Below are 25,694 nucleotides of genomic sequence, written 5' to 3' on the forward strand. Positions count from 1 at the left end.
GTCATTCTCACTTCACTATTTTTCCTAAAATGCCACACATCTCACAGGCCTGGAACTGAAAGGAACTGCAATTAAGGTTGACTTGCTTTCCTTCTCTATCATTATATAATACGGAAGTCATTCTGTATAATATATAAACATTCCGTTGTTTTAAAACACACAAAATAAAGTTGATCATTTGAAGTTATTTTTAGAGTTTCCCCATAATCCACCGCATTTAACACTCACAAGACATACTTTAAAAGAAAGATACTCTACCAAAAAATTCTGGACTTTTTAAATGTTTGTGCTTGCTCTTTTTTTAGTTTTGATAAAGACGGCGATGTGCATTACTTAATCAAGTGGAGAGACTTACCCTATGATCAATGCACTTGGGAGGCAGATGATTTTGACGTCCCAGAGTATGAGATCCACAAAGCTTTTTACTGGGACCACAGGTGAGTTTCCCATGTTTTGTGGTAATCTTCCTAGTTAAATGTTAGAAATTGCAAAGACAGTTCCTGCTCACACAGATATTTGTATCTTTAAGTCTTTTGTTCATTATTAATGAATCATGTCTTAACTTGTGTTGTCCCACTTATGGTATTTTGCTCAGGAGATTGTTGCTGTATTCATTTTACAGAGAGCAAATTTTAGGAGAGGACCAACGCCCTCTTGTGGTGAGAAAAGGGAAGAAACTAAAGGAGAACTATCCAAAAAGGGAAATCCCTCCTGATGCCCCCATCATAGATGTAAGTAGTACATACAAAGTGCTTTGGAAACGTATTTTGTAACTTGTTCACATTTTGTCATGTTACACCAACTTATGGGATAGACCAACACAAAGTAGCCCCTACTTGTAGCAAAAACGCAAACAGTTTATATGTATTCAGCTCTGCTGTTTGTTGAAAAATCTTTTGCTCCAGTTACATCAGAAACTCTGTTAATATATCAGCCTCCTTTAGTTACTCGTCCTGCAGAAAAGCATCTCCATAATATAGTTCTGCCTCCACCATGTGTCACAGTTGGAATGATGTGTTCAGGGGAAAGTGAAGTGTTAGTTTTCTGTGATATAAGGCGCTTTGAGTGTCGGTCAAAGATATTTATTTTGGTCTCCTCTGATCAGAGCACTTTCTTCCATGTGTTTGCTGAGACTCTTGCTTGTCTTATGGCAAGCTTTCTAAAAGGCTTCCTTATAGTTTTCTTTCAACAGTGACTTTGCTCTTTCCAATCATCTGTAAAAGCTAGAATTGCAGAGTGGACAACTATTATCTGCTCCATTGACAGATTGTCCGTCTGCAGCTGTGGATCTTCACAGCTGCTCTACAAATAAAATTGCTCTCTTGGCCTCTTCTCTAAATAAATGCTGTCCTTGACCAGCCTGTCGGTTTATATGGCGGCCATGTCATGGTTGGTTTATAGTTATTTCATATTCAGTCCCATTTAAATATTGATTCGTGAGATCTCCAAAGCTTGAAATGTTGTGTTATTACTTAATCCTGCTTTAAACGTCTCCACTACTTTATCATTGACCTGTCTGGTCTTTCTCTTTGTCTTCATAATGCAGTTTTTTTTCTTCTAATATTCTTTAGTAAACCTCTTTGGCTTTCATGGTTACAGCTATATGTATAAAAATGATCTCTATTGAATAATTCAGTGACTTCTGAAGGCAATTAGTTGAGCTGAATTTTACATTAAAGTAGCCATTTAGATGGAGCTGAATGCCAGTTAATTTTATATAGTATGGCATTTGAACAAAAATTGTAAGCTACCTTTTACCTTTTTAAACAACTTTGTGCTTCTTTGTGTGATCTAGCCAAACAAATACCACTAATATACACTGAAGTTGATGCTTGTAACATGACAAAACTTGAAAAAGTTTAAGGAGGAAGTTTAAAAATACTTTTGCTAGACATTATACCAAGGATGCCAGTTTTGTTAGAATATGTCAGTTCCACAAGTCACAATTATATTTTCACACCACCAGCCAACCATCAAATTTGAGCACCAGCCCTGGTATATTAATGCCACAGGGGGAACGCTGCACCCATACCAGCTGGAAGGTCTGAATTGGTTACGATTTTCCTGGGCTCAGGGAACAGATACCATCCTGGCAGATGAAATGGGCCTCGGAAAAACGGTTCAGACAATAGTCTTTCTCTACTCACTGTACAAGGAGGTAAGAGTGTCTCTTTTTATCAAGCTCATATTCCAATCGAAACGAAATAGGCATGAGTAGTGATACTGGTCCTCGTAATATAAATGGTAATATGTGCTTGGATCTAATCAGTTTGGACAGTGAGAAAAAAAGAAATGATAAAACCTGGTTTCCTTTTCTCTTTGGAGCACTGCAAGAGTGGCTTACTCATGTCTTTTTTCTATCTGTCAGGGCCATTCCAAGGGGCCTTTCTTGGTGAGTGCACCTCTGTCTACTATCATCAATTGGGAGAGAGAATTTGAGATGTGGGCTCCAGATTTCTACGTGGTGACTTACACCGGAGACAAAGACAGCCGGGCAATTATCAGAGAGAATGAATTCACCTTGGAGGACAGCGCAATAAAATCTGGACGCAAGGTGTTCCGGATGAAGGTGCTGTACCTCACGCTCTGACAGAATCGGGTTGGAATAAATGAAATTGTGCATGTTAAATGTTTCATAATGTCTGTGCATGTTAACTAGTTGAGGATTTTTGTCATTGATTCTTCTTGCAGAAAGACTCTCCCATCAAGTTTCATGTGCTGCTGACATCTTACGAGCTGATCACTATAGATCAAGCCATTCTTGGCTCCGTCACCTGGGCCTGCCTGGTTGTGGACGAGGCTCACAGACTGAAGAACAACCAATCAAAGGTAAGGAAGCTAGATGTTCAGGTACCTGCCGTTCTTTGTACTGGAAGCAAAAACAGCAAAAATTCATCAATTAATCACGACTTAACAAGAGAAAATGCTTTAGATGGAGATTTTGTGAAAGGGTAATTGAGGTTAACCATCTCACTTCATGTGCCTTGCTTAGTTTTTCAGGATTCTTAACGGGTATAAGATCTACTACAAGCTGCTGCTCACTGGTACTCCTCTGCAGAACAACCTGGAGGAGCTTTTCCATCTACTTAACTTCCTCACCCCAGACCGCTTCAAGTAAGACCTGTCACTTCCAGCCATTATCTGCTTAACCATCTTTAAGCCAGTTTGAATGCAGAGACATGACATCTGTGTAGCATTTATGGAAAATCATGACTTTGATTTTGGCTTCCACACCGTCTGCATGTCAATTATTAAAACCATTCATGAGTCAAATATTTCAACACACAGGTGGAATATCATCACACTGTGTTGCCTCATATAATCAACATTACATTACATTACATTATATTTCTTTTAACTTCATTTAATGCATGTTTAAGTGTGTTCTGTTTGTGTCTTCAGTGTGCATTTCTCACCACTGACTAGAATGTTGCAGTGTAAAGTAATTAGGCTGTATTTCAACAGCTAGATGTTGTGTTCATGCAAGCAACGCTGATGCAATCGCACAACAACTCGTCAACTGTACACTTGTGTCATCGCTTCAATGAAACTGGGATGAGACAAAAAGACGGATCTTGTGTTGATCAAATGTAGGGTTGCTGAAATATTCATTCATTCATTCATCTATCCATTATCTGATCTGGTTTATGCTTGCCGGATTGGATGGGAGCCTGGTGCCGATCTCCAGCGTCACTGGATAGGATGTTGAAAAATATATTTATACTTGAATTATTTGAACTCTTGTACATTCATGTGACCTCTGATCTCTTCAGCAACCTGGACGGCTTCCTTGAGGAGTTTGCAGATATCTCTAAAGAGGACCAGATCAAGAAGCTCCATGACCTCCTCGGACCTCACATGCTCAGGCGGCTGAAAGCTGACGTCTTCAAGAACATGCCGGCGAAGACGGAGCTCATTGTCAGAGTGGAGCTCAGTCCCATGCAGAAGTAAGCATTTTGGACAACGGATTTTATGACGAAGCCTACCAGATTTCATTCCCATCTAAATAATATAAACATTTGAAGCAAGTGATATTAGATAAGATAAGAGATAAGACAAAAACTTTATTATACACCCTGGTGGACATTTTCATCTAAAAGCAGTGTCAAGCAGCCAGAAGTAAAACACCTTTATTCTGTTTTGCTAATTTTCAAGTCTGCTCAATATCTGACACCTTTCAGGAAATATTACAAGTTTATTTTGACGCGAAATTTTGAGGCACTGAACTCCAAAGGGGGAGGGAACCAGGTGTCCCTGCTCAACATTATGATGGACCTGAAGAAGTGCTGTAACCACCCCTACCTGTTCCCTGTTGCTGCTGTGGTAAGCCACCAAACCTTCAAATAGAATTTTTTCTAGCCAAAACTTGTTGAAGCTGACAGGTTCTTGTTGTTTTCAGGCACATAGTAGAATTTTATAGCACAATCAAGTAACAATGTTACCTTTAGTTGTTATAAAAATCCTCTATTTATAATAAACATGACTTAAAAGCAACCCAACTTTGTAATTTGACGCCTTGATATTGGACCTCTGTCTCTTTAAGAAGCTTCTTCTCTTTTGGGCACGCTGCCTTCAGCACGTCATCGTAGCAGTAAATCTCATTGTGCCGTTTACAGCCATTCTCAGATGAGTTGGACAGAGTAATAACATAGTACGATATACAGCTCAAAAAAGTTGATTTTACATAATACATTCCATATAAAAATGTATTATCAGTTGTATTTACAAATTGGTTTTAATACTGATTATATTCATAAAACTCTGCGTTTACCGACTGGTGCTGGGTTTTTCATATTGTAGGAGGCTCCTGTTTTGCCTAATGGTTCTTATGATGGCAACCTGCTGGTGAAGTCTTCAGGAAAACTAACCCTGCTTCAAAAAATGCTGAAGAAACTCAAAGATGAAGGACACAGAGTTCTTATTTTCTCTCAGGTAAATACAGTCGAGTAAATACTGTGATTTGGCACGAGACCATGACATTCAGTACCTAACTACCTTTCAGCAGTAGTTTTACAAATCCGCTTGACAAACCAGATAAAAAAAATTTCAGAATGCGGCTTTCTTTGATTAAAGTTGATCTTATCCACAGATGACAAAGATGTTGGATCTGCTTGAGGATTTCCTGGAGTTTGAAGGCTATAAATATGAACGTATTGACGGGGGGATTACTGGAGGCTTACGGCAGGAAGCAATTGATCGTTTCAATGGTGGGTTTTTTCTCTAGTCAAGCATTTTCCTCAGCTATGTGCCACTTTGTTACACTCTCCTGGAAATGAAGGTACTCTCTACTTTGTTTTTCGTAACAGCTCCAGGGGCACAGCAGTTCTGCTTTTTGCTTTCAACGCGAGCTGGAGGTCTCGGCATCAATTTGGCTAGTGCAGACACCGTCATCATCTATGACTCTGACTGGAATCCACACAATGACATCCAAGTATGAATATCTCACAGCCTGCACGTTCTTGCATGCATTTAGTGGATCACTGTGTTTTTCAGTTTTAATCAATCCTTTTAATTACTCCAGGCTTTTAGCAGAGCCCACCGAATTGGCCAAAACAAGAAGGTGATGATCTATCGTTTTGTGACTCGGGGATCTGTGGAGGAGAGAATCACTCAGGTGGCAAAGAGAAAAATGATGTTGACTCACCTGGTGGTGAGGCCCGGCCTGGGCTCCAAAACCGGTTCCATGTCCAAACAAGAACTGGACGACATCCTCAAGTTTGGAACTGAGGAGCTCTTTAAGGATGAGATGGAAGCAGCACGAACCATGGGTACATGTGTTTTTCTACCATCTACATTCACATTTGTGAACTCAGAGACATTTTTTGCTTTCAGAGTCCTTAAAGTTTCAGAGACTTTGAAGGACTCTGTGTATTTTGAGAAGTGGCACACAGGAAAAGTTGAATTTTTTTCATGGAGTAAAAAATGATGAATCACTTCTAATTGTTTTCCACATGTAATTTGAGATTAGTATTCTACAATTTCATCGAATAACTAAAATAAGAAAAAAGTGGGCCAAAATACAATTGCCTCAACTTCAAAACATTTAGTCTTCTATGGCAGGAGCCTTTAAGCATCCCACTTTTTGACTTGGTATTTGTCTTCTCTGCTTTGCCAAACCTTTCTAATTGTTTTTAGGTTTGGCTCTTAACTGTAGCGAGACCAGTCCAAAATCTTACCTTTCCACCCATGACATTAATCTTCTGTTGAATTATATGATCCTTGAACTCACAATGCAAATGAGCAAATGTAAGAAAATAAAACTACTAAGACAGTTTCACTTTATTTTAGGTTAACCAGTTTCACTATAATTGATAAAGGTGTGATAAAGGTGTGAACAAAAAAACAAAACAAAAGCATCTTCTACAGAGTCAGTTTAAGGATTTGCACATTTACTTCACCCACTTATTGCAGTTTTTCTCATCACTTTGCTTGTATTTTCTTTTAAACTATAGCATAGCAAATTTTATGTAGGTAATGCAACTTCTGAGAGCAATAGTAGTTCCGGCAAATGTAAACCGAAGTACACTTATTTTGTTCAAGCTATAGACTTTGACAATACTTTTATTTATCTATATCTATTAGAAGGCCTTTTAGTATTTAGGTAGACAGTTTACGTGATCAGCAGAACTTCTGACAAGTGGAAACATTTTATAAAATGACACCTGGTACTTTGCCCTGATACAAGACATTTTTTATGAGACACTAGATTTTTATCTATATATGTCTAGACATTGCAAAGTACTGTTATTAGACCACTAAACTATTTTTTTTTCTATTGAGAAATCTCTTTACAGAAAACTCCATAAATCAATAAATCTACAGAACACAATAAAAAGTCTTTTAAAAGTGTCCTCCTGGTGTTCAAACACTTTTATCTGAAACATAGTTGACACATTTTCGTCTTATATAGAACGATCCCTTTCGTAACTAATAAACACTCTCGCCTTGCCAGGTGATAACAAAGATGGTGAGGAGGGCAACGTCATTCACTACGATGACGATGCCATCTCAAAGCTGCTGGACCGCAGCCAAGACGCCACCGAGGACACAGAGATACAGAACATGAACGAGTACCTGAGCTCGTTCAAGGTGGCGCAGTATGTGGTGAAAGAAGAAGATGAAGAGGTGAGAACCTAACTTTAGTCTTCATCCTCGGAACACCTGCTGGGAATCTTTGGACCATAAAAAGGTTCAGTACAGTTGTTATGCTGTAGCCTTTAAGCTCAGTAGATCAAGACAAAGCAAAACTTTGTGTTAAAGATGTTCCGTCATCTTTATGTGTAAATGTTTCTGTAAAAGTATTATTTCATCTGGACCATCTTGCAGTATTGCAGATGATGATATGGCAGAATAAGTGTTGATTTAAGATTCTTTATCAACACTATAAAATATGTAACTTCAGCAAAAAAAATCTAATCAACAGTTATTGGTAAAGGAATTATTTTATAAGCTTCTAAAAGGGCAAACAGGCTGACTTACTCTTCAGTTTGCATAATTATAATTAAATATTGAAACAATAAATCCAGGATGCCTAGCAACACAATACAAGCACAGAAAATTCTCGTTTGAATTCAACTTAGTAGCCAGCTTTTAATTTGCTTTGCTGATGTTTGTGTCGATCGATGATCAGGAGGAGGTAGAGCGAGAAATCATCAAGCAAGAGGAGAATGTGGACCCAGACTATTGGGAAAAGCTCCTCCGCCATCACTATGAGCAGCAGCAGGAGGACCTGGCCCGAAATCTGGGAAAAGGCAAACGCATTCGGAAGCAGGTCAACTACAACGACGCGACTCAGGAGGACCAAGGTAAGCTGCGCCAGCTGAAAACACACAAGGCTCCACATATGCCTGTCAGATGTGGCTGTAAGCCTCTGCTAAAATGTATTAACTTTTTAAAATGTAGAAAACTGTTTTCTGGTAGCATAATGTAAAAAAAAAAAAAAAAAAGCATGTTTAATACCTGTTAAAGGTTACTTTTATAAATTATTTTAATCTGACAAACAAGCCTCATCAGAATATATGTTCTAACATATTGAAATTCACTGGGCAACACTAGTGGCCTCATGTTTTCATCTTGTGTGAAGATATTCACCATGTCCCTGTACAAATCTTCCTCCTGCCTCTAGAGGGAGTATAAGTCCATCCAGCTGATAAATGTTTTATTTTCAATTGGTGCAACAGAACTGTTTGCCTGAATAAAATGGCAACAATTAAATGTTGGAATTAAGTCTTTTACCTATTGCAATATTTATTTATTTAAATAAAATAAAATAAAATAAGATACCAGATTTCCATTTTATTGTTTGCCAAAGGACATCTGAGTTTGACATCTAAGCAAGAAAACCATTTCCTAATTCGAGTGGCAGGAAGAATCATGTTTTCCATTGGATTTTATTGTTTTGCTACCAATTCAAGTAAGTCCATGCTGCTTGATAGTGAAAAGCCCTTCTGCAGGCTCAGAAAACTCTTTCTTATTTGCAGTCTCAAAGCTGCATTTATAAATTTTTTACTGTTTTAAGAATTCTTTATTAGCTCATCATGAAGATAAAGACTGGGTGTCTGAATTTGACCCTTTTATATCTCATAAGGATGATGTTTTTAGAGGAGCACCACTGAGGTGAGGCTTTTAGGCTAACTTCCAAATCTAACAGAATTGTGGCACATTTTGCAACCATTGTCTTGTGCCTCATCATATAATAATAATAATGAAAAAAACCTGAAGTTTGTGTTTTCTCAAAAAATTCCAATTGTTCCTGTAGATCTTTATGAGTGCAATTTACAAAACCAGCTGCAGCAAAGTCTGAGTTAAAGTAAGTTCTGCACAGCTGTGCTGTGTGCATATTTGCCCAGCTGTACAGGAGTGGTCTGTAGTAATCTGCAGTGCCATGGCGCCCTCAGGTGGCCACCAACAGAAGCGAACGCAATGTACTGTTTCTCTTTGATGTGTTGCTCAGAATGGCAGGATGATCTTTCAGACAATCAATCGGAGTATTCCGTGGGGTCCGAAGATGAGGACGAAGATTTTGAAGAGAGGCCCGAAGGTAAGCAGCCACGCGAACTTTTATGCTTTTTTTTTTTTCATTCACATTATTGCTAAATCTGCAAGCATCTGAATACAGCTTTTTAACTTTGAATTTTGGTCATTTGTAGGTGGACGCAGGCAGTCTCGTCGACAGCTTAAGAATGAGAAAGACAAACCTCTGCCCCCCTTACTGGCACGTGTTGGAGGCAGCATAGAGGTATTTCATTAGCTCCCTTTTGATTTGTGCTCTGATCCAGAATTTCAGTCAGTTTCTGTTGAATAATGGGGGTTTTTGGAGTCAGAGACTTTTGAGAAGCTCCTCGGGATTTATCAGTTCCCTCTTCACTGAGAATGAAACAGTCACAGTAACATAAAGCAGTGTGCTATATTACACCATGTTGTAAAGGTCAGGCTATCTCTGACTCTCTAACTCTGGCTGCTATCTCTAACTCCGGCTGCTCTCCTGACGTTTTAGCTCCATGCCCTGCGTCTTTCTCCGTCCAATATGTGTTTACACCATTTTCTCCTTATCGCCATCTCAAGGTCCTTGGGTTCAACACTCGCCAGAGGAAAGCTTTCCTCAATGCCATCATGCGCTGGGGCATGCCACCTCAGGATGCTTTCAACTCGCACTGGCTGGTCCGGGACCTTAGAGGGAAGAGTGAGCGCGAGTTTAGGTGATGCCCTACAATTATTTGTATTTTTCTGTGACATGCAGAGGACAGGTATTTTATCAAACAGCTCTACCATGCTAGAGAGGGTTTTTAGAAAACGTAAGAGACCATTATAGGATGTACTTTTCACTGTATGTTTTTGCTTGACTGCTGAATTCAGGTTTATATTGACTTTTTGATTTAGTAAATGTTCCTACAACTGTTTGTAGCAGCGATGCAGTGCTTATATGGCTATATCTATAATATCTGCAAAAGTGTTCTTTCCCGTTAGAGTGTACACATCACTTTAAAATCACAACCTTCAATCCTTTTTGTGGGAGTTTTATGTAATAGACCAACACACACTTTTATATGACTTAAAGTTATGTACTTTTCTAATTTATTTGCATTTTAGTCTGCTAAATGTGTGACATATTTGTAGTCAGCCCCTTTTTATCAACTACCCCAAAATAAAATCCAGTTTAAAAAATTGTCTACAGAATTCACCTAACTAGTAAATAAATTATGGACGTATAATTTCTCTTATCTATAAATGTTCTGTGAGAGTGTTAATTTTTTAATGTAATCCTTGAAGAAAAAACTTTTATATGTTAGCATGAACAAATCAAAACCCGAACCTAAATCCAACTGAATATTTGTGGCAATACTTGAAAGTTGCTGCTTATACAGACATCCGTCCAATCTTTGTGTTTAATCTATTTTCCAAAGAAGATAAACTCTTTTTAGACTCTAAATGTTCACATATTCCAAAATACTGCTGTAATTCCAGCGAAAGATGAATTTCAATTGTAGGACAAATTAAATTAAAATATGTATTTTCAGTATTGTAGGTAATTCAAAATGAACAACTTCATTTAATCAGCTTTTTTTAAATTATTCTCTCGCATAACTAATTTCAATTATTTAAAAATAATATATATATAGCACATCTCAGTAACAAGGCAGTTCAAAGAACTTCCCATCATAAAAACACAAAAATACACAGAACACAAATTTAACAATTCAGACATTATATTTTGCTAAGTACTGTCATTACGCATCAAAATGTTGTGTAATTTTCTGAAATTAGAAATAAAATCTTGAGTTTCTTGAATTTAGAGGGAATATTGACGTGGTCTCAAGCTTCTTATTTCCTCTTCTGCTTATTAATTCTTATTCCAACCCTACACCTCCTGCTACAACCTCAGCTTTTTGTAACTATTCCACCTGTTTGTGTAGCTTTCTCTCTTGCCGCTAACGGTTGAAGTGTGTGTCTCTGTGCACCAGGGCCTATGTGTCTCTGTTTATGAGACATTTATGTGAGCCAGGTGCAGACGGAGCGGAGACCTTTGCGGATGGAGTCCCCCGTGAGGGCCTGTCTCGACAGCATGTTCTCACCAGGATCGGAGTCATGTCGCTTGTCAGGAAAAAGGTACCGGTTGTTAAACCCCAGAAATCTTCTCCGTAGAACACCAAGTCCTGTGTTGGAACACTGTGGGATTAGGAAAAAGTAGGTCAGCATATCTACGCAGGAGAAAATGCACAGAGAGAAAAAATAAATGGTTGTTGGGGTATAAACTCTCCCCTGCAAGAAAGATGTTAGTTTTGTTAGATTTGTTTGCTGTGTTCACACTTGAGAGATGGGAATAGCTTTGTGGGTAAAGTCCTGGTAAACACTGTTTTTCTACTTTTTCTTCAGACAAGCAATATTCTTATTTGAAGCACCAATGAAATCTGCGCTGCCATCACCTCTAAGCTAATTACTTCTGTAAATATTATTTAATGATTGCATCTCAGGTGTAGAAAAACTTACAAATAATCTTTCACTGACTAATTGTATTTGATAAATTAAATTGTTGATTGTATTCATAATTTTTTTTTGAAGATCAGAATAGTAATTTTGCAATGTTGCTATGTGGAATTATTGCTAAAAAAAATTTTCTTTTGATCAGTGCAGTGAAAATAAGTTTTATTTTAGTTTATATTAGAAATTATGCTTTTTGGTCTGTTTTTTTATATTTAACAGCTGGCAAATTATTTGTATTTATTTATATATTTTAGCTTAGTTACAACTAATTGGCGTCAGTGACTTCTGGCAGTGATTTTAACTTCAAAGATTAGTAAAGATTTGGATGATCTTATGTCCTACATAAAAAAAAAGAAACTTGTTCAGTTTTTAATTGGCTAAAATATCAATAAAGATAAGACAAAAGGCTTATTAGCCTGAATGTATTTGTGATACAAAGGTCATAAACAAACTCTATTTTTTTAAAACTTGCAATGGCTTCCAAGGAGCAAAGCAGATTGTTTTGTAATCTTTTAATGTATTTTTCTTCAGTGGTTCTCCAACCTTTTAAAAATATTTCTCTTGACTTCAGCTATTTTTTTTGTACAATGTTTGGATCCATTCCCTTATCTAGGCATGCCAGTAGTGGAATATCTATGATATGTCTAAGAGTGGAACAGAATACTCTTTGAAAAATCCCAGCAATGATCTGACAAGCAACCCCAGAGATATAATTACATGGTATTGTTAAATACTGTCTGTCTGTCTGTCTGTCTGTCTGTCTGTCTGTCTGTCTGTCTGTCTGTCTGTCTGTCTGTCTGTCTGTCTGTCTGTCTGTCTGTCTGTCTGTCTGTGTTATCAATATCATAGTCAAAGTATTAGAAGACATTGAGTAATAATATCAAATGTAAGAAAAACATATTCCCTTTACAACTGTCAAGTACTGAAATGCATGTGTGACTGCAGCCAAAATAAAACTTCAAAAGACAAACAGAAAGTCTGATAAAATACCAATCAAAACCACTTTAAAGTAATGCAAAAAGGTCTGGGACCACGAAGGCAAACTATCAAAACATGAGGGATGATGCAAGAATTCTGCAGTCACATTGAGTGCAGAACTTTCTAAAATGTGATGCTTCAGTAACTGCATGCATGAACGTTGAAATAAATTGTGCTTACTGGTGTAAAGCAAAAGTACTGAAGAGCCACAGCTGATATTTCCTAGGCAGAACATGCCATCTGCACTTTCTGATATCTGTGGTACAAGCCTTTGGTGTTTGGTAAATATGCAGATTTTTTTCAGCTCACCAGATAAGGATAATCTTCCTAAAAATGTTATTTGAATGTTCGTAATAGAAAATTATTGCTGGGTAGGTTTGAACTCAGGAGGGGCTGGTGCAGCTGTCTACAGGCAAAATTAAACCAGTGAGTCTGTAGGACTCAGTGGAGTTCCTCCTAATCCCTCACTTGAAGAAAGTAGGGCATCCCTTGGAACTGTCGGATTTTCATTATCACCGTTAAGGCACTGTTATTTATTTTATTTTTTCCTTTTTTTAACTTTAGGTGCAGGAGTTTGAACATGTAAATGGGAAGCTGAGCTCTCCAGATCTGATTCCCATTGGAATGGAGCTGAAGAAGCTGACTGAAAGTGTGTCTTCAGATCCCAACACCCCGGTGCCAGCCAGCCCTGTGGCTACACAGCCCAGCACCCCCGTCCCACCAGGTTGGAACAGAGTCTCTACAGTGGTCATGTTTCACTTTTCTTTGACTGTGTGATTGCGGTTTTTATACACAGAACAAAACTATAAGACAAAAAGCTATGTTGTGATTTTTTTTGGGGGGGGACTGCAGAGAAGGCTGAGTCTTTGGTACGAAACGCTGAAGATAAGGAGACTACAGAGACAGATGGAAAGAAACAATATGAGCAGGAAGTGAGTCTTATTTTCCCCCATTCTTCTGCTATATTGTCTATACTCTTAAAAGTCATCACATTTTTGTATAAGTCATCTTAACATCCTTTGGATCTTGTTCTTTCACTCCAAAGCACCTTTGAAGTTGTTCCCTCTGCCAACTGCCCTCTGCCAACTGTCCTTATTCCCCTTCTGTTGCATTTATTGCCCCCACAGCAAGCTCCCAGTGCAGAGCTAGTATCTGCACCCGAGAAGGCTGCTGACAGTGACGAGACGAAGGCGACCTCAGAAGAGACAACAGGAGATGAGAGGAACAGAACCAAATCCCCCATGACAAAGGCCGAGCCACCTGCCTACCCAAAAGAGTCTGCTTTCAAGCCGGCAGAGCTGCCATCTAGTCATACCTCACCTAAGAGTGAGTGGTGCATGATTCATGCACTGCGAAATTATTCATCTGCGAAGGCTGTGCTTTGTATGTTTAATCTTTTGTTTCTTATATCCTCAGCGGACCCCTGCAAAGAAGCCGAGAAGTCCTCTGAAAAAGGAGAGGCTGGTTCTCCTCGGGAAAAAACCGAAGACAAAGAAAATAAGCCAGGTATAAATAAGCCAGCGTGTGAGATGAATTCTCAAATGAAGCAAGTACAAAAGACACAAAAGCACGGCTCCTCTAGGAAACAACTGTCTGTTTGTAGTGCATGTAGTCACATTATATGGATATCTCTTATGAAAACATCCTGTCTTTTATATAACTATCGCAGACGATGTGAAGAGTGAAGATGCATTAGAGGGTCGATTGAACGGAGACAAAGACACTCTGGATGAGCTGGATGAGAGCAGAAGAGAGGACAAAAATGGATTCAAAGCCAAGTTCATGTTTAATATCGCAGATGGAGGTTTTACGGGTAAGAAATTGAATGAGATTGTGTCAAGCATGGTGTAAAAAATGTCTGCAGTTCGGGTTTGCTTGACTGTGTTGAATCTTCCCCTAAAACCACTATATATTTAAATGTTGGATTTTATTTATAAAAATAAACAAAACTTCAACAGTACATTTTACTTCAACAATCTAATAAAATATTGATTAAATTGTCAAATAATTTGCTATTTTTTTACACAAGTAAAAAAAATAACAGTCACAACTAACAGTAGGATTTCTTTAGTTTGCCAACATTTTACTAAAACATCATATGAAACTGTTAATATACCTGTCACTCCTAGTTGCAAATAAATCTGAATGTATATTTAAAATCTCTCACATTACCTGATGCTGCTTTTGAAAGTCAAGACACTGTACATCAGTTTCTTTGACTAAATATTTCCTGATTTTCTTTACATGCCCCAGTTTTATGTCTTAATGCTCAACTGATGATTTCATTTAAATGACATGCCGAAGAAACATTGGTTTCTTATTAATCCTTTTTTAAGTCTAGATTTTTTTTTTTCCCCCAGTGATGTGAGCCGTTTGAATCTTTGTTTGTGTTTGTCTGAAAGAAAATGTCTGTTTTTACTGTCATGCTGTCAGAGTTGCACACCCTGTGGCAAACCGAGGAGCGAGCGGCTCTTTCGTCTGGAAAAATGCATGACATCTGGCATCGTCGCCATGACTACTGGCTGCTTGCTGGCATCGTAACGTATCCTTTCGCATGCCAGAGCCGAAAGCTCTGCATCTCGCAAAGTAACATAATTACCTTTGACAGGAAGGAGCTGCCTTGGAAGAAGGCTGATATTTTCAGATTGCTCTGAGTGATATGCGAGTTTTTCCACACAGCCTTGAACTTGTTTTTATTTGAAGTGTTCCTTGTCTGTTTTGCTTGACTGAGACTTTCTATCAGACACGGCTATGCTCGCTGGCAAGACATTCAGAATGACCCCCGTTATGCTATTCTGAATGAGCCATTCAAAACAGAGATGCACAAGGGGAACTACTTGGAGATGAAGAATAAGTTCCTGGCGCGGCGCTTTAAGGCAGTTTACAGCCTTTACTTAAAAAAAAAGAATCTGAGCTTCTCAAAGGTTTTTCTTGTTTTTATGTGCTCTTTTTTTCTCTCTCTCTCTCTCTCTCTGCAGTTGTTGGAACAGGCATTGGTGATTGAGGAGCAGTTGCGACGGGCAGCTTACCTCAACATGACCCAGGACCCCAGTCACCCTGCCATGGCTCTCAACACGCGCTTTGCTGAGGTGGAATGTTTGGCCGAGTCCCACCAGCACCTCTCCAAAGAGTCTCTGGCTGGGAACAAGCCTGCCAATGCTGTGCTTCATAAAGGTGTGTGGTCCCGCTCCAAACCTAAAGCAGGAGCTCTTTTTTTAATTATAGAAAACTGATAAGAAAGTAAACAAGCCCTGCATATTTTTTGGGAGGCCAAATTATATAAAAAATATTTTTATATCACTTAGATTTGAAAGCCTAATCATTTAACAATTCCTCCACCTACTTATTGACAACAAGTGAAACATATTTTGAGTCCATTTCAAAATGTTTTTGTCATTGTTTTTCTGCAAAAATGCGGACAGTGCATTAAAATACTCAAAATGAGCTGATTTCACATTAATAAAACAGGTTAATTTTTTCCATCCAGACAGACAGAAAAACGGGCTGGCAAAGGAAGTGCACACAGATGTTTCCATATCTCTGTTCTCTAAAAAAAACCCAAACAGGCGGGCAGCAAAGATCCTGTTTCACACAGTGGTTTCACTTCATGTTACTTTGACTCAGCATAGAAAATGGCTCACAGTGATTAGTGGGATGAAAGTTTAGGGAGAGGCCAAACACTTAATCAAAGTGAGGCATTAAAGCATTTTCGTTTGGAAATTATGTGTCCATGACACTAATGGGTTTATCTGCCAGAAAACATAATATACTTGCATGGTGCTGATTGGATGTGCCTGTTTAATGGGACTTTCAGTTCTTGGTGGTTTATGGCTTAAAATTCTGTATAAAGCAATTAATTGTTTTTTATGGACCTAAAGATTGACTAATGTTTTTCTAAGATTTTGTATTCATCTTTCTGCCTGAGTTTTTTTCATTTACTCAAATAACCACACCTCCCACTGGCCAAAGTCAAGGTCATGTTTATTTATATCGCACTTTACCAACAACGTATGCTGCACAGAGTGCTTTACACACCATAATGCAACTAAAAAACTAAAATGACTGACTATAGTGGAAGTGAAGTACAATACACAATAAAAAAAAAAATCTGTAAGAGACTAAAAATTAAAATGTCTAGGTAAACATTTGTAAAAGCCAAACATGTACCTCCAGTAGAGATTTAAAATTTTCCAGTGTTTGTGCATATTTAATATTTAATGGCAGACTATTCAAGATTATAGTGCCTACTACATATAATGTAGTAGGCACTAGGTTCAGATGCTGGACTAGGTGACATCAGTTCTGAACTGAGCATTTCTTCTGTGGACCATGATTAAATATTAGAGAGATAAGTAAGGAGGGACTCGATTACAAAAAAAGCCTCCTGTGTATTTTCATGCTGCTGCAGTGCTGAACCAGCTAGAGGAACTTCTGAGTGACATGAAAGCAGATGTGACACGACTTCCCAACATGCTGTCCAGAATCCCACCAGTGTCGGCTCGTTTGCAAATGTCGGAAAGGAGCATCCTGAGCCGCCTCACCAGCAGAGGCAGCGAACCTCCACCACAGCAGGTGAGATGACGGTTTCAAAGAAAATCGTCAGATTGCTTTGAAAATGGATACTGCTTCATACTGTCTACATTTCTTGGCTTCTCTTAACAGTTAAATACTCTAATATACTCCAAATAGATAGAATAGAAACAACAGAGTCAAAGCAGCTTCATGAATTAAAGCAATACTATCATGCATTTTCTAAATCCCAGCCATTAAAAAAAAATAAAAATAAGTCTGTGACAAGCCAGCAACAATACTAAAGGTTAATAAGAGCCATTACTAGAGAACCCAAAAATAATAATTAAACATAAATAGCATTATATAAAAAAAAAGCTGTTTAATTTTAACATTTTTAATATGCTAAAATTGACATAATTAATTAATTGAAATTAATCAATTAATTAGTTTTAATGAATAAAGACTCGGGGCTGCACAGTGGCGCAGTTGGTAGAGCTGTCGCCTTGCAGCAAGAAGGTTCTGGGTTCGATTCCCGGCCCCAGTCTTTCTGCATGGAGTTTGCATGTTCTCCCTGTGCATGCATGGGTTTTCTCCGGGTTCTCCAGTTTCCTCCCACAGTCCAAAAACATGACTGTCAGGTTAATTGGCCTTTCCAAATTGCCCCTAGGTGTGAGTGTGTGTGTGCATGGTTGTTTGTCCTGTGTGTCTCTGTGTTGCCCTGTGACAGACTGGCGACCTGTCCAGGGTGTACCCCGCCTCTCGCCCGGAACGTGAGCTGGAGATAGGCACCAGCACCCCTCCCGACCCCACTGAGGGACAAGGGTGAAGGAAAATGGATGGATGGATGGAATAAAGACTCCAGAGCTTTTACAGAGTGACTCAGTACCAGACAGGGTAAAAACAGGAGCATCGGGTGTTGAGTGGGAATAGGTGCAATTGCTAAATGAATATGGAACAGCTGCAGAAGAGTTTCATCTGAGGTGGCTTTATGGTGCAATGTCAAGTCACAATCAACTCAAGAACACGTGTTGTGGAGAAAACAGGAAGTTAATAGAACACAGTGCAATAGAGAAACCAGATTACCAAAATATGACAGGAACTACAACTCAAACCAGAGCTCAAACCAACATGACAAACTAAAGCGTTGCACAAAACCAAAGTTTGAGCACGACGTCCTTCATCTTATGACAAAAAGGGAATAAAAAAAATCCATTCGTATTGTTTTCTTTCATCACCGAGCTCAACATTTTTCTCCCTAAGCATTAAATAAAAATTGATTTGTCTCATTGTCTTCTTCTCTAGTGTCGCATCTTAGCAGAGTTTAAGTGTTTGTTTTGATTCACTCTTGTTTAACGGGTTATTTTGCAAAGTAGGACAAAATAGCTTGTCTTGTCTGACATTGCTGTTTTGTTGCTATTTTTCTCTGTCATTTTGACAAACCTTATTAGCAGTTTTTATTAATGTGCGTTCCTCCTTCAGAAAGTCAATTTGTCTGGAAGAAGAATACAGTTCTGGTAATGCTGATGAGATGCAGTTATTCATACTGTGTACTTGCAGCTTCAACATGCAAAGATGATTGACCTCTTGTTTTTTTCTGATAAATCATTCATATAACCTTGGCGCTTACAGCCGGATAATCCATTTGTCTTGTGTTTTGTTTTTTCAGCCTTTTAGCCAGGGAGGTTTCGGCTGCTCCCAGATGTACAGCAGCGGTTTTGGTGGGGGATTCAGAGGACCAGGCGGACAGCCTATGGTCAACTACAGCCAGATGCCCCTTGGACCTTACGTCAGCGGTAACAGGCAACACTCGCTGTAACTCATAGTGACATAGTGCAGGAGCGAAATGGCTGCTGCGACAAGCAATGCAAACTAATTTACTGTGAAAGATAACACTTGTATAAAGAAGCAGATGTTGAAAGCAATCATTTTAACAGATTAGAAAAGTGTCATGAATGCAAAACATTACTGTTTCTCACTTCTCAGTATCTGTATTGTATTGGCATTTTTTGTCCATCTTAATCTGATTAATCGCTGGGTCTGACTTTAGTGCCCAGAAGCTTTTGCAGTTAAAAAAAGGAAATCCAATGGATAAATACAACCGAGTTATTTTTGTACTCTTTGTGCTGAAGATGTCTTTTTTAAATTCTAAGCGCAAGTAACTAAAGATTGAAGTATTTCCTTCCTCAGTGTCATCTAATGGCCCCCCACCTCCTACAAGCCATTTGGACAAGAAATCACTTGACTCGTTCAGAGACGGGGCCACGCCTGAACTCAAGTCAGGCAAAGCAAGTGATGTCATCTGTATTGAGGACTAGACCAGCTCTGTATAATTGACCTGAGGTCAGAAACTCCCAGGGATGGAATCTGAATGGATGACTGCTGCCCTTGTCTTATGCTACATCCTTCATTTTTTCCCTCCTATCTCATAATCTGCTAACTGAAGCTCGGCTATGAGCGGATAAGGCAATTAACTTTTTCATCCGTGTACATGTATCTATCAAAAAAGTTGCACTTTTATCTTTCAAGGATCCTATAGAGGTGTTTCAGTAGGTATTTGCTTTCTTTGTAGAAAAACTGAGAATCAGGAGGGAAGATGAAGCAGTTTTTTTTGGAAGAGGACTTTGGAAGGTCTGCACTATAAAGTAAAACTCAATCAAGTCAAGTGTCAGATGCTCTTTATTGGGGCTCGTCTTTATCTTTTAATGTAAGTTTTATTTATTTAATTTTTGCAAGCTGTGACTTTGTAAATCTGCTTGCAATCCCTTGCTTTTCTGGATTTGCCAACCCCTTTACACTGTGACTGTGCTGCTCTGAAGCTTGTTCTATGTGAAGAGGAGAGAAATTCACTTGTTGTTTGAGTCAATAGTTTTCGAACATCAGTATCTTCAAAGTTACTGTATACGAACGTGTTTTTATCCTTTATGTTATAGAATAATGGTTATGGAGGAAATCAAAACCGTTACCATGTACTGTATGCTTTTGCAAAACAGTTTATCTGAATCCTATGAAGACTGCCACCTGCTGGTAACGTTGAGAAAGTAGTTCTTGCCGAACGTGACGCTACATCTAACTGCATCACCTTTCAAGGGTGGCGTCTTCTGCTGTACATATTAGGAGACTGCAGTTTATTTTACATCACAAAGGTCTAATGATAGTGAAAATAACAACAACAGCTAAAACAGATGTTCAGGTCTTAGCATTATTCATAAAAATCCAACCAAAAAAAAATGTAAGTTACAGAAGATTTTTAATTTTAAATTGTTTTGTACTGGAAACAGTTTGTTACTGTTTGTTTGAATGTTAGTGTTGCTTGTAGCGCTACACCCACATACACCACAATGGGACCATAAACTGGAACTTTTTTCCTTGGCCTCTCTTCAGACCAAGCGAGAGTAAGAACTAACAAGTTTCATTTTCTCTTTTATGTCCAAGAACTGTCCTTCTTCCCTTTTTAACGAAAATACATGCTTATGTCTCATTGTCACATTCAGCTCACTTTAGGATCTGAGCTTTTGTATCCCGCTATTTAAGTTGCAGTAAAAACAGATGCATAAACTTACTTGATGCCATTATAAGGGAATAACCCACTCTTTGATGCAGTGTCTTTTCTCTGCTGAGGCACAGATTGTAAAAGAGGTGGTGCCACAGTCTAAAGTTGCATGTGTTCTCATTCCAATTTTAAAGGACCAGGGTTGCACATTGCTACTCTGTGCAGCTTTTTTGTTTGTTTGTTTTTACTGTTTGTTCTGTTTGTGTTGCTGTCCATTTTTTTTGACTCGTAAAATGTGTGGATTTAACAGAAGACAGTGATTTTTGTTAATAATCTTATTATAAACTGAATATATTAACCCTTGCAACTGCTTACCTGAGAAACCAAGAAAAATCTGAATTCATATTGGATATTTTGACGAATGCACCAATTAAGTACATAACAAGAAAGAAGCCGTCATAGGTTCAATGCTTCCGTAATAATCAAATTATCTACTGAATTTGTCTGAGCTGGGCATATGTTTTGTGCACACTTTAATTGTAACTAGATTACAGAGTAGTTGGCTTTTTTTCTGTGGTTGCTTGTGAATACAACATTGAACTTGCCCTCTGCTCTGCAGTGTGGCAAAAAATAATATTAAGAATGAATATTGTAACGGGTAATCAGTGGTACTGTTAAAGACGGTGGACTTAAAAATCCAGCCAAAAAAATGTAGAGATGAACCCCAAATAAAGCTCTGCTTAGGGTCTCGTACTTACTTGGAACTACCCTGGTTGAACCACAGTGGTGCCCCCTAAATATTTGCCTAGATTTATTTAACTCATTTATGTATTTATTTATTTCATTTTACATTTATGCATTGACGGAAGAAGATGTCTGTATGCCCTTTTCTGAATTGAGTATAACTTACTAAATGGGTTGGAGGTTTCTGCTGGTGCAGTCAGTGGGGTGGCAATAAATTTTTCGGGGTGGCCGAGGCCCCCCTGGGGGCACCACTGTTGAACCAAAGAAACATCTGAAATACAGTCTTTAAAGACTGATATTACAAAACCACTTCATGAAAGCTTCTTTTGCCAACACTGTTGGAGCATTTTTTTTTTTAATGAAAATTCTTGTTTGCTGTAGTTTCATAATTGAAAGTGATCAGACTTCATCTAAGGCTGGATTCATGCAGGCCACTTTAGGACACAGAATCTTGGAGTCTGAAGCCATGCTGTTATAAAATGGGTGATAATGAATCTTCTTCTACTCTCAAGACTGCAGGAAGCATCTTTGATGATTAAAAATTACATTTTAAGCTAGATGTGAGATGAATTGATTGATATTATTGTTTTTGAATTGCACATCAATTTTTTCTTTACATTGTAGAATTAAAGAAAAATATTTCTGAATTTTGTCTTAAATAACTTGCCACATTGCTGTACTTTGGCCTTGTTTTGGTGGCACTTCAAACCTATGTGTTTGCTTTTTTTTTTTTTTTTGTACCATTTTGCTCCATAAATGATGGAATCACTAATCTCCAAAAAGTCCTCTACACTTTCCTCTGCAGTTTAAGCTCATAATTTGGGGGTATAAAAAATATGTATGCTGATTGTGTGTGTGTGTGTGTGTGTGTTGCTGAATTCCAGTCTTACAAGTTTCAAAAACACTAAAATTGAAGAAAGCTGTATGGGGGCAAATACTTTTATACAACATTGTGTTTGTCTTTTTTTCTCTTTTTCCAAAGTGCAGTGTAAATCTTTGTTTCTGTCACTAATTCCTAACTTAAATGGCTTTCTACCAGTGAAAAGATTGTTATATGAACTTGATCCCAAGTATTTTTAATCCTCAGTTGGTAAATTTAATAATTGCCTGAGGATGCTTGTTTTTCTTTCTTCAGTCAGATCGTATACCTTCGGCATCCTTATCCAAAAATCTCTCAACTTGCTTTGGCTGAAAACTCAATTAATCTTGCAGACATTATAATTTCGACACCATCATATGATGTGTCTGGAAATGCATCAAATCAGTTTCTGTGGAATGTTTCTAAGTGCTTATTGTTATCATCTGTGTTTTTGCTCATTCCATCAAATACTTGACCATGACATGTATTAGGCTATTAACTGATAGGACCTCAGAACTTGTAAATACTTGAACGATTTTTCAGAATGAAGCTCGTATCATATAGATTTTTTTTTTGTATTTGTAAAAAATAAAAATGAAGAAAAAAAACATGAATGTCCACTGAATCATGTTGCCATAGAACTGCTATGTGCACGACATGTGCTCATCAATCAAATTTAAGTCTTTTCCTCTGGAGTGGTGACATCAAACACAATATTTCAATGAAATGCAATCAAACTGAAGTCAGTATGAATGTACTGTCCGTTTAAAAGGCTTCAGTCTAATATAAAGATGTTAACAAACAATGTATGTATTCCTTAATATGATGGCTTTAAAAGCTAATAAAAGACCCTGATAAAAGGCACCTTTGTTGCAGTAAATGCACAGCATGTGAAGCGTCTGACGGTTCACTTTCCAGGGGTGGCAGCATGTCTTTACAGACAATGAGCTCCAAGCAGTGTTATGGTTATGGATAATTGTGCTGTATGGCAATTGAATTGAAAAGTGAAATTGTCATCTTTTTATTTGTATTCTGTGTATTTGTTCAATGTGTTTTAATAAATATTCTGGACAAGACGGCTCAGTCTGTGATCATTTCTTGCTTTGGAGTTATTCTGGCAGTCAAATGTAAAGGCATGTACATGAATAATTGAGCTTGAGCTGAGAATGACTTTCCATTGAATTAAAGCAATCAAAAATTTGGACTAAACTTCACACATTACCTTGTTTCCCTTGTGGTCATATCTATTGCTTCAAGCCTTGCAATTATTCTTCACAGCAGAAATACAGACACTGATTTAGAGGAAAAACAAAACCAAATCTTAAAATCCACACACATACACATATTTGAAGCTTACTTTCAGGAATACTGGTTTTCTGCTGCTCCTCCAACAGTTCCCTAGTATTTCATAGGATGAAATTTATATATTTTGCACCATTTTACGTCAAATATAAATCAGTTAAGATGAAAATGTTGTTCAGTAGAGTATATAGAATCCAAATCTGTCCAAACCAATTAAATCATACCATTAGATTAATATCAAATATAAATAGTAAAAAAGTTATCTATTTAATTCAGTCAATTGCACTTGTCATTGATTAAGCAATTCCTCCTCCTTAGCAAGCATGTGGCAACAGGGGAGAAGAATATCTGCCTTTTAATAGTAAGAAGATTGTGGCCAGAGGTTAAGTCTTGATATCGACACAGAAAACACTCACATCTCATCTTTAATGCAAAGTAAAACAAAGAGTTCATATCAGCTTGGATAATGGAAAACTGAACAGCAGCCACAGTTTTGTGAGGAAGCACAGTTAAGCAAACACATCAGTGGTATCATCAAAAATATCCTCACCATGAGCACTCTCGTGTCCCGGTTTGTAGTTTAAATATTAACATCATTTTTATGAAACCCTATTAATCTTGATTTATTGAACCTGTTCTTGCAATTTTTGTCATCTGATGTCATTGCTTGGGAGTTTTAAAAGAGATCAGATGGCTGACTTATGCTATTAATTGAAGAGGAAGTTTGATTTTTTTCAATTAGAATGAAAAGCATCCTGTCAAGATGTTCAACATTAAAAGGGATATTATTCCAGTGATAAACCCTCTGACTTATAACCTATGAGCACTTTGAATGTAGTTGTTTATGTTTTTTTAATGCTCATATATTACTGCTAGCTATAAATCAACTTAACTCTTGGGGATATTAATGCCCTTGTACTTTGTACTTTCTAGCTAAATGAAGCACATTTAAATCTCTCACCAAAGATTTACTCACAGAGATTTTTTTCCCACACAAAACCAATGGAGGAAAATCTCAACCATTATCTGAAATAACTTACTCTAGCATTGACCATGAGCATATTTACATACACAGGAAGTCCTGAGAAACTGCATTGCCTCTAATTCCATAAGCCCATCCCACTTTATCTCGCGATTGGTTCAAACTCCTTGCTTTTGCGTTCTTATTGGCCAGTTGCATGGCCTTGCATGTCTCCTATTGGCCAGCTGTGACTGAGATCCCTTGCCCTGCTTTGTGCTGCTCTGTAGATAGCAGCAGGGGTCTGTGAAGTGGGAGGAGGGAAACAACTGAAGAAAGGACAGATTGGAACTACATGGGCTAAGGGGCATTGGGTGGGGGGTATGTAAAAAAAAATAAGGCTGAGAGAGGAAAGATTTAGTGTAGAACAGAACCAGACAGGCAAAAGAGGAAGCGGCAGAAAGGGGAGGGAGCTAAGAAGGTTACCTCATCTAGAGCTGCTTGTGCACACGGTGCCGGGGAGAAGTTGTGGGAAAGTAAACAGCACAGGAGAATTCAAATCTGTGTTCAACCACTCACAGCCCTCAAAGGAGACTGTAAAGATGAGTGTGCTGTGGTAACAGCTGACTGTTTATGGGATGTTTTCAGGATTAAAGGGTCACCAGGGAGTGCCTGAAGCCTCTTGGAGGACATAGTCTACTGTTGCTGTCAAGAAGGTGAGATGTGTATTTACTTATTTCCTTGAAACACTGCCTGTTTATGTACTTCATTCTGTCGTTCCTCTGTCAGCTCGTTTAGCATGTTGCAGAGACAGCAGCTTTGTCCAAATGGGGCTATTGATGGAGTGGAGTTGGGGGTGGGTGTGCTGGTTTGTGCCTGTCTGTGTTGCAGCCTGACAGCTATACGGGCAGCTGAGAGCACAAGAAAATGTGGAGGAGGAGAGCAGAGGATGGGAATGGCCGATAAACTGAAGCCCTTTAGCAAAGTACACAACATCATGGACAATTAAACCATAGGCCTGCTTCAGAGAGCCGGCAGGGATACAGAGCAGGAGGCCTTGTTATGATAGCCACAATTTCTGTGACAGACTCCAGGCAGGATGAGTGAGGGATTTTGAGCTCATCCAAAATCCACACCTATAGCCGGCTGTTTTTCAGCTTCACTACACAGCTCTTCTTGTCCCTCAGGCCATAAAAAGAGATCCTCTGGCCAGGGTCCGGCCTACACCATTCCAGTTTTGACGGTTGCTTCCCGGAGTACAAAAGCCCCTCCCAGGATGGATTTCACGCTGCCGTTCAGTAGAATAAGAGTTGGGGGGGATTCAGGGAGCAGAGGGGTGAGAGGGAGGGAGCTAAGGGACCTCTGACACA

The 25,694-nt window shown here is 38.4% G+C and overlaps 2 protein-coding genes across 4 annotated transcripts in view; both read left to right on the forward strand.

Annotated features, from left to right (window-relative positions):
* The window catches only part of chd5 (chromodomain helicase DNA binding protein 5), a 46,804-nt gene extending 23,666 nt beyond the window's left edge, over positions 1-23,138 (forward strand). The window contains exons 12-40 of the mRNA XM_088005773.1: positions 306-437; positions 623-731; positions 1,967-2,158; positions 2,369-2,569; positions 2,692-2,829; positions 2,993-3,114; positions 3,774-3,947; positions 4,182-4,323; positions 4,801-4,932; positions 5,090-5,207; positions 5,307-5,431; positions 5,522-5,768; positions 6,953-7,125; positions 7,631-7,805; positions 8,954-9,040; positions 9,150-9,238; positions 9,565-9,698; positions 10,962-11,106; positions 13,024-13,183; positions 13,312-13,391; positions 13,587-13,785; positions 13,876-13,965; positions 14,129-14,272; positions 14,893-15,001; positions 15,203-15,335; positions 15,438-15,633; positions 16,868-17,031; positions 18,638-18,764; positions 19,159-23,138. Of these exons, the coding sequence (XP_087861899.1) occupies positions 306-437; positions 623-731; positions 1,967-2,158; positions 2,369-2,569; positions 2,692-2,829; positions 2,993-3,114; positions 3,774-3,947; positions 4,182-4,323; positions 4,801-4,932; positions 5,090-5,207; positions 5,307-5,431; positions 5,522-5,768; positions 6,953-7,125; positions 7,631-7,805; positions 8,954-9,040; positions 9,150-9,238; positions 9,565-9,698; positions 10,962-11,106; positions 13,024-13,183; positions 13,312-13,391; positions 13,587-13,785; positions 13,876-13,965; positions 14,129-14,272; positions 14,893-15,001; positions 15,203-15,335; positions 15,438-15,633; positions 16,868-17,031; positions 18,638-18,764; positions 19,159-19,286 (4,165 nt within the window). The 3' untranslated portion in view covers positions 19,287-23,138. The remainder of the gene's footprint in view (positions 1-305; positions 438-622; positions 732-1,966; positions 2,159-2,368; positions 2,570-2,691; positions 2,830-2,992; positions 3,115-3,773; positions 3,948-4,181; positions 4,324-4,800; positions 4,933-5,089; positions 5,208-5,306; positions 5,432-5,521; positions 5,769-6,952; positions 7,126-7,630; positions 7,806-8,953; positions 9,041-9,149; positions 9,239-9,564; positions 9,699-10,961; positions 11,107-13,023; positions 13,184-13,311; positions 13,392-13,586; positions 13,786-13,875; positions 13,966-14,128; positions 14,273-14,892; positions 15,002-15,202; positions 15,336-15,437; positions 15,634-16,867; positions 17,032-18,637; positions 18,765-19,158) is intronic.
* Positions 23,139-24,626: 1,488 nt separating this feature from the next.
* arhgef10la (Rho guanine nucleotide exchange factor 10 like a) overlaps positions 24,627-25,694 on the forward strand; it is a 127,598-nt gene continuing 126,530 nt past the window's right edge. For all 3 annotated transcript variants that reach the window (XM_014985201.2, XM_088005775.1, XM_088005774.1), the window contains exon 1: positions 24,627-25,040. The gene's annotated coding sequence lies outside the window, so the exon portion shown is untranslated. The remainder of the gene's footprint in view (positions 25,041-25,694) is intronic.

This window comes from Poecilia mexicana, unplaced genomic scaffold (genome assembly GCF_051168715.1).
Source record: "Poecilia mexicana isolate PSO_F unplaced genomic scaffold, ASM5116871v1 scaffold_5, whole genome shotgun sequence".
NCBI classification, from domain to species: Eukaryota; Metazoa; Chordata; class Actinopteri; order Cyprinodontiformes; family Poeciliidae; genus Poecilia; species Poecilia mexicana.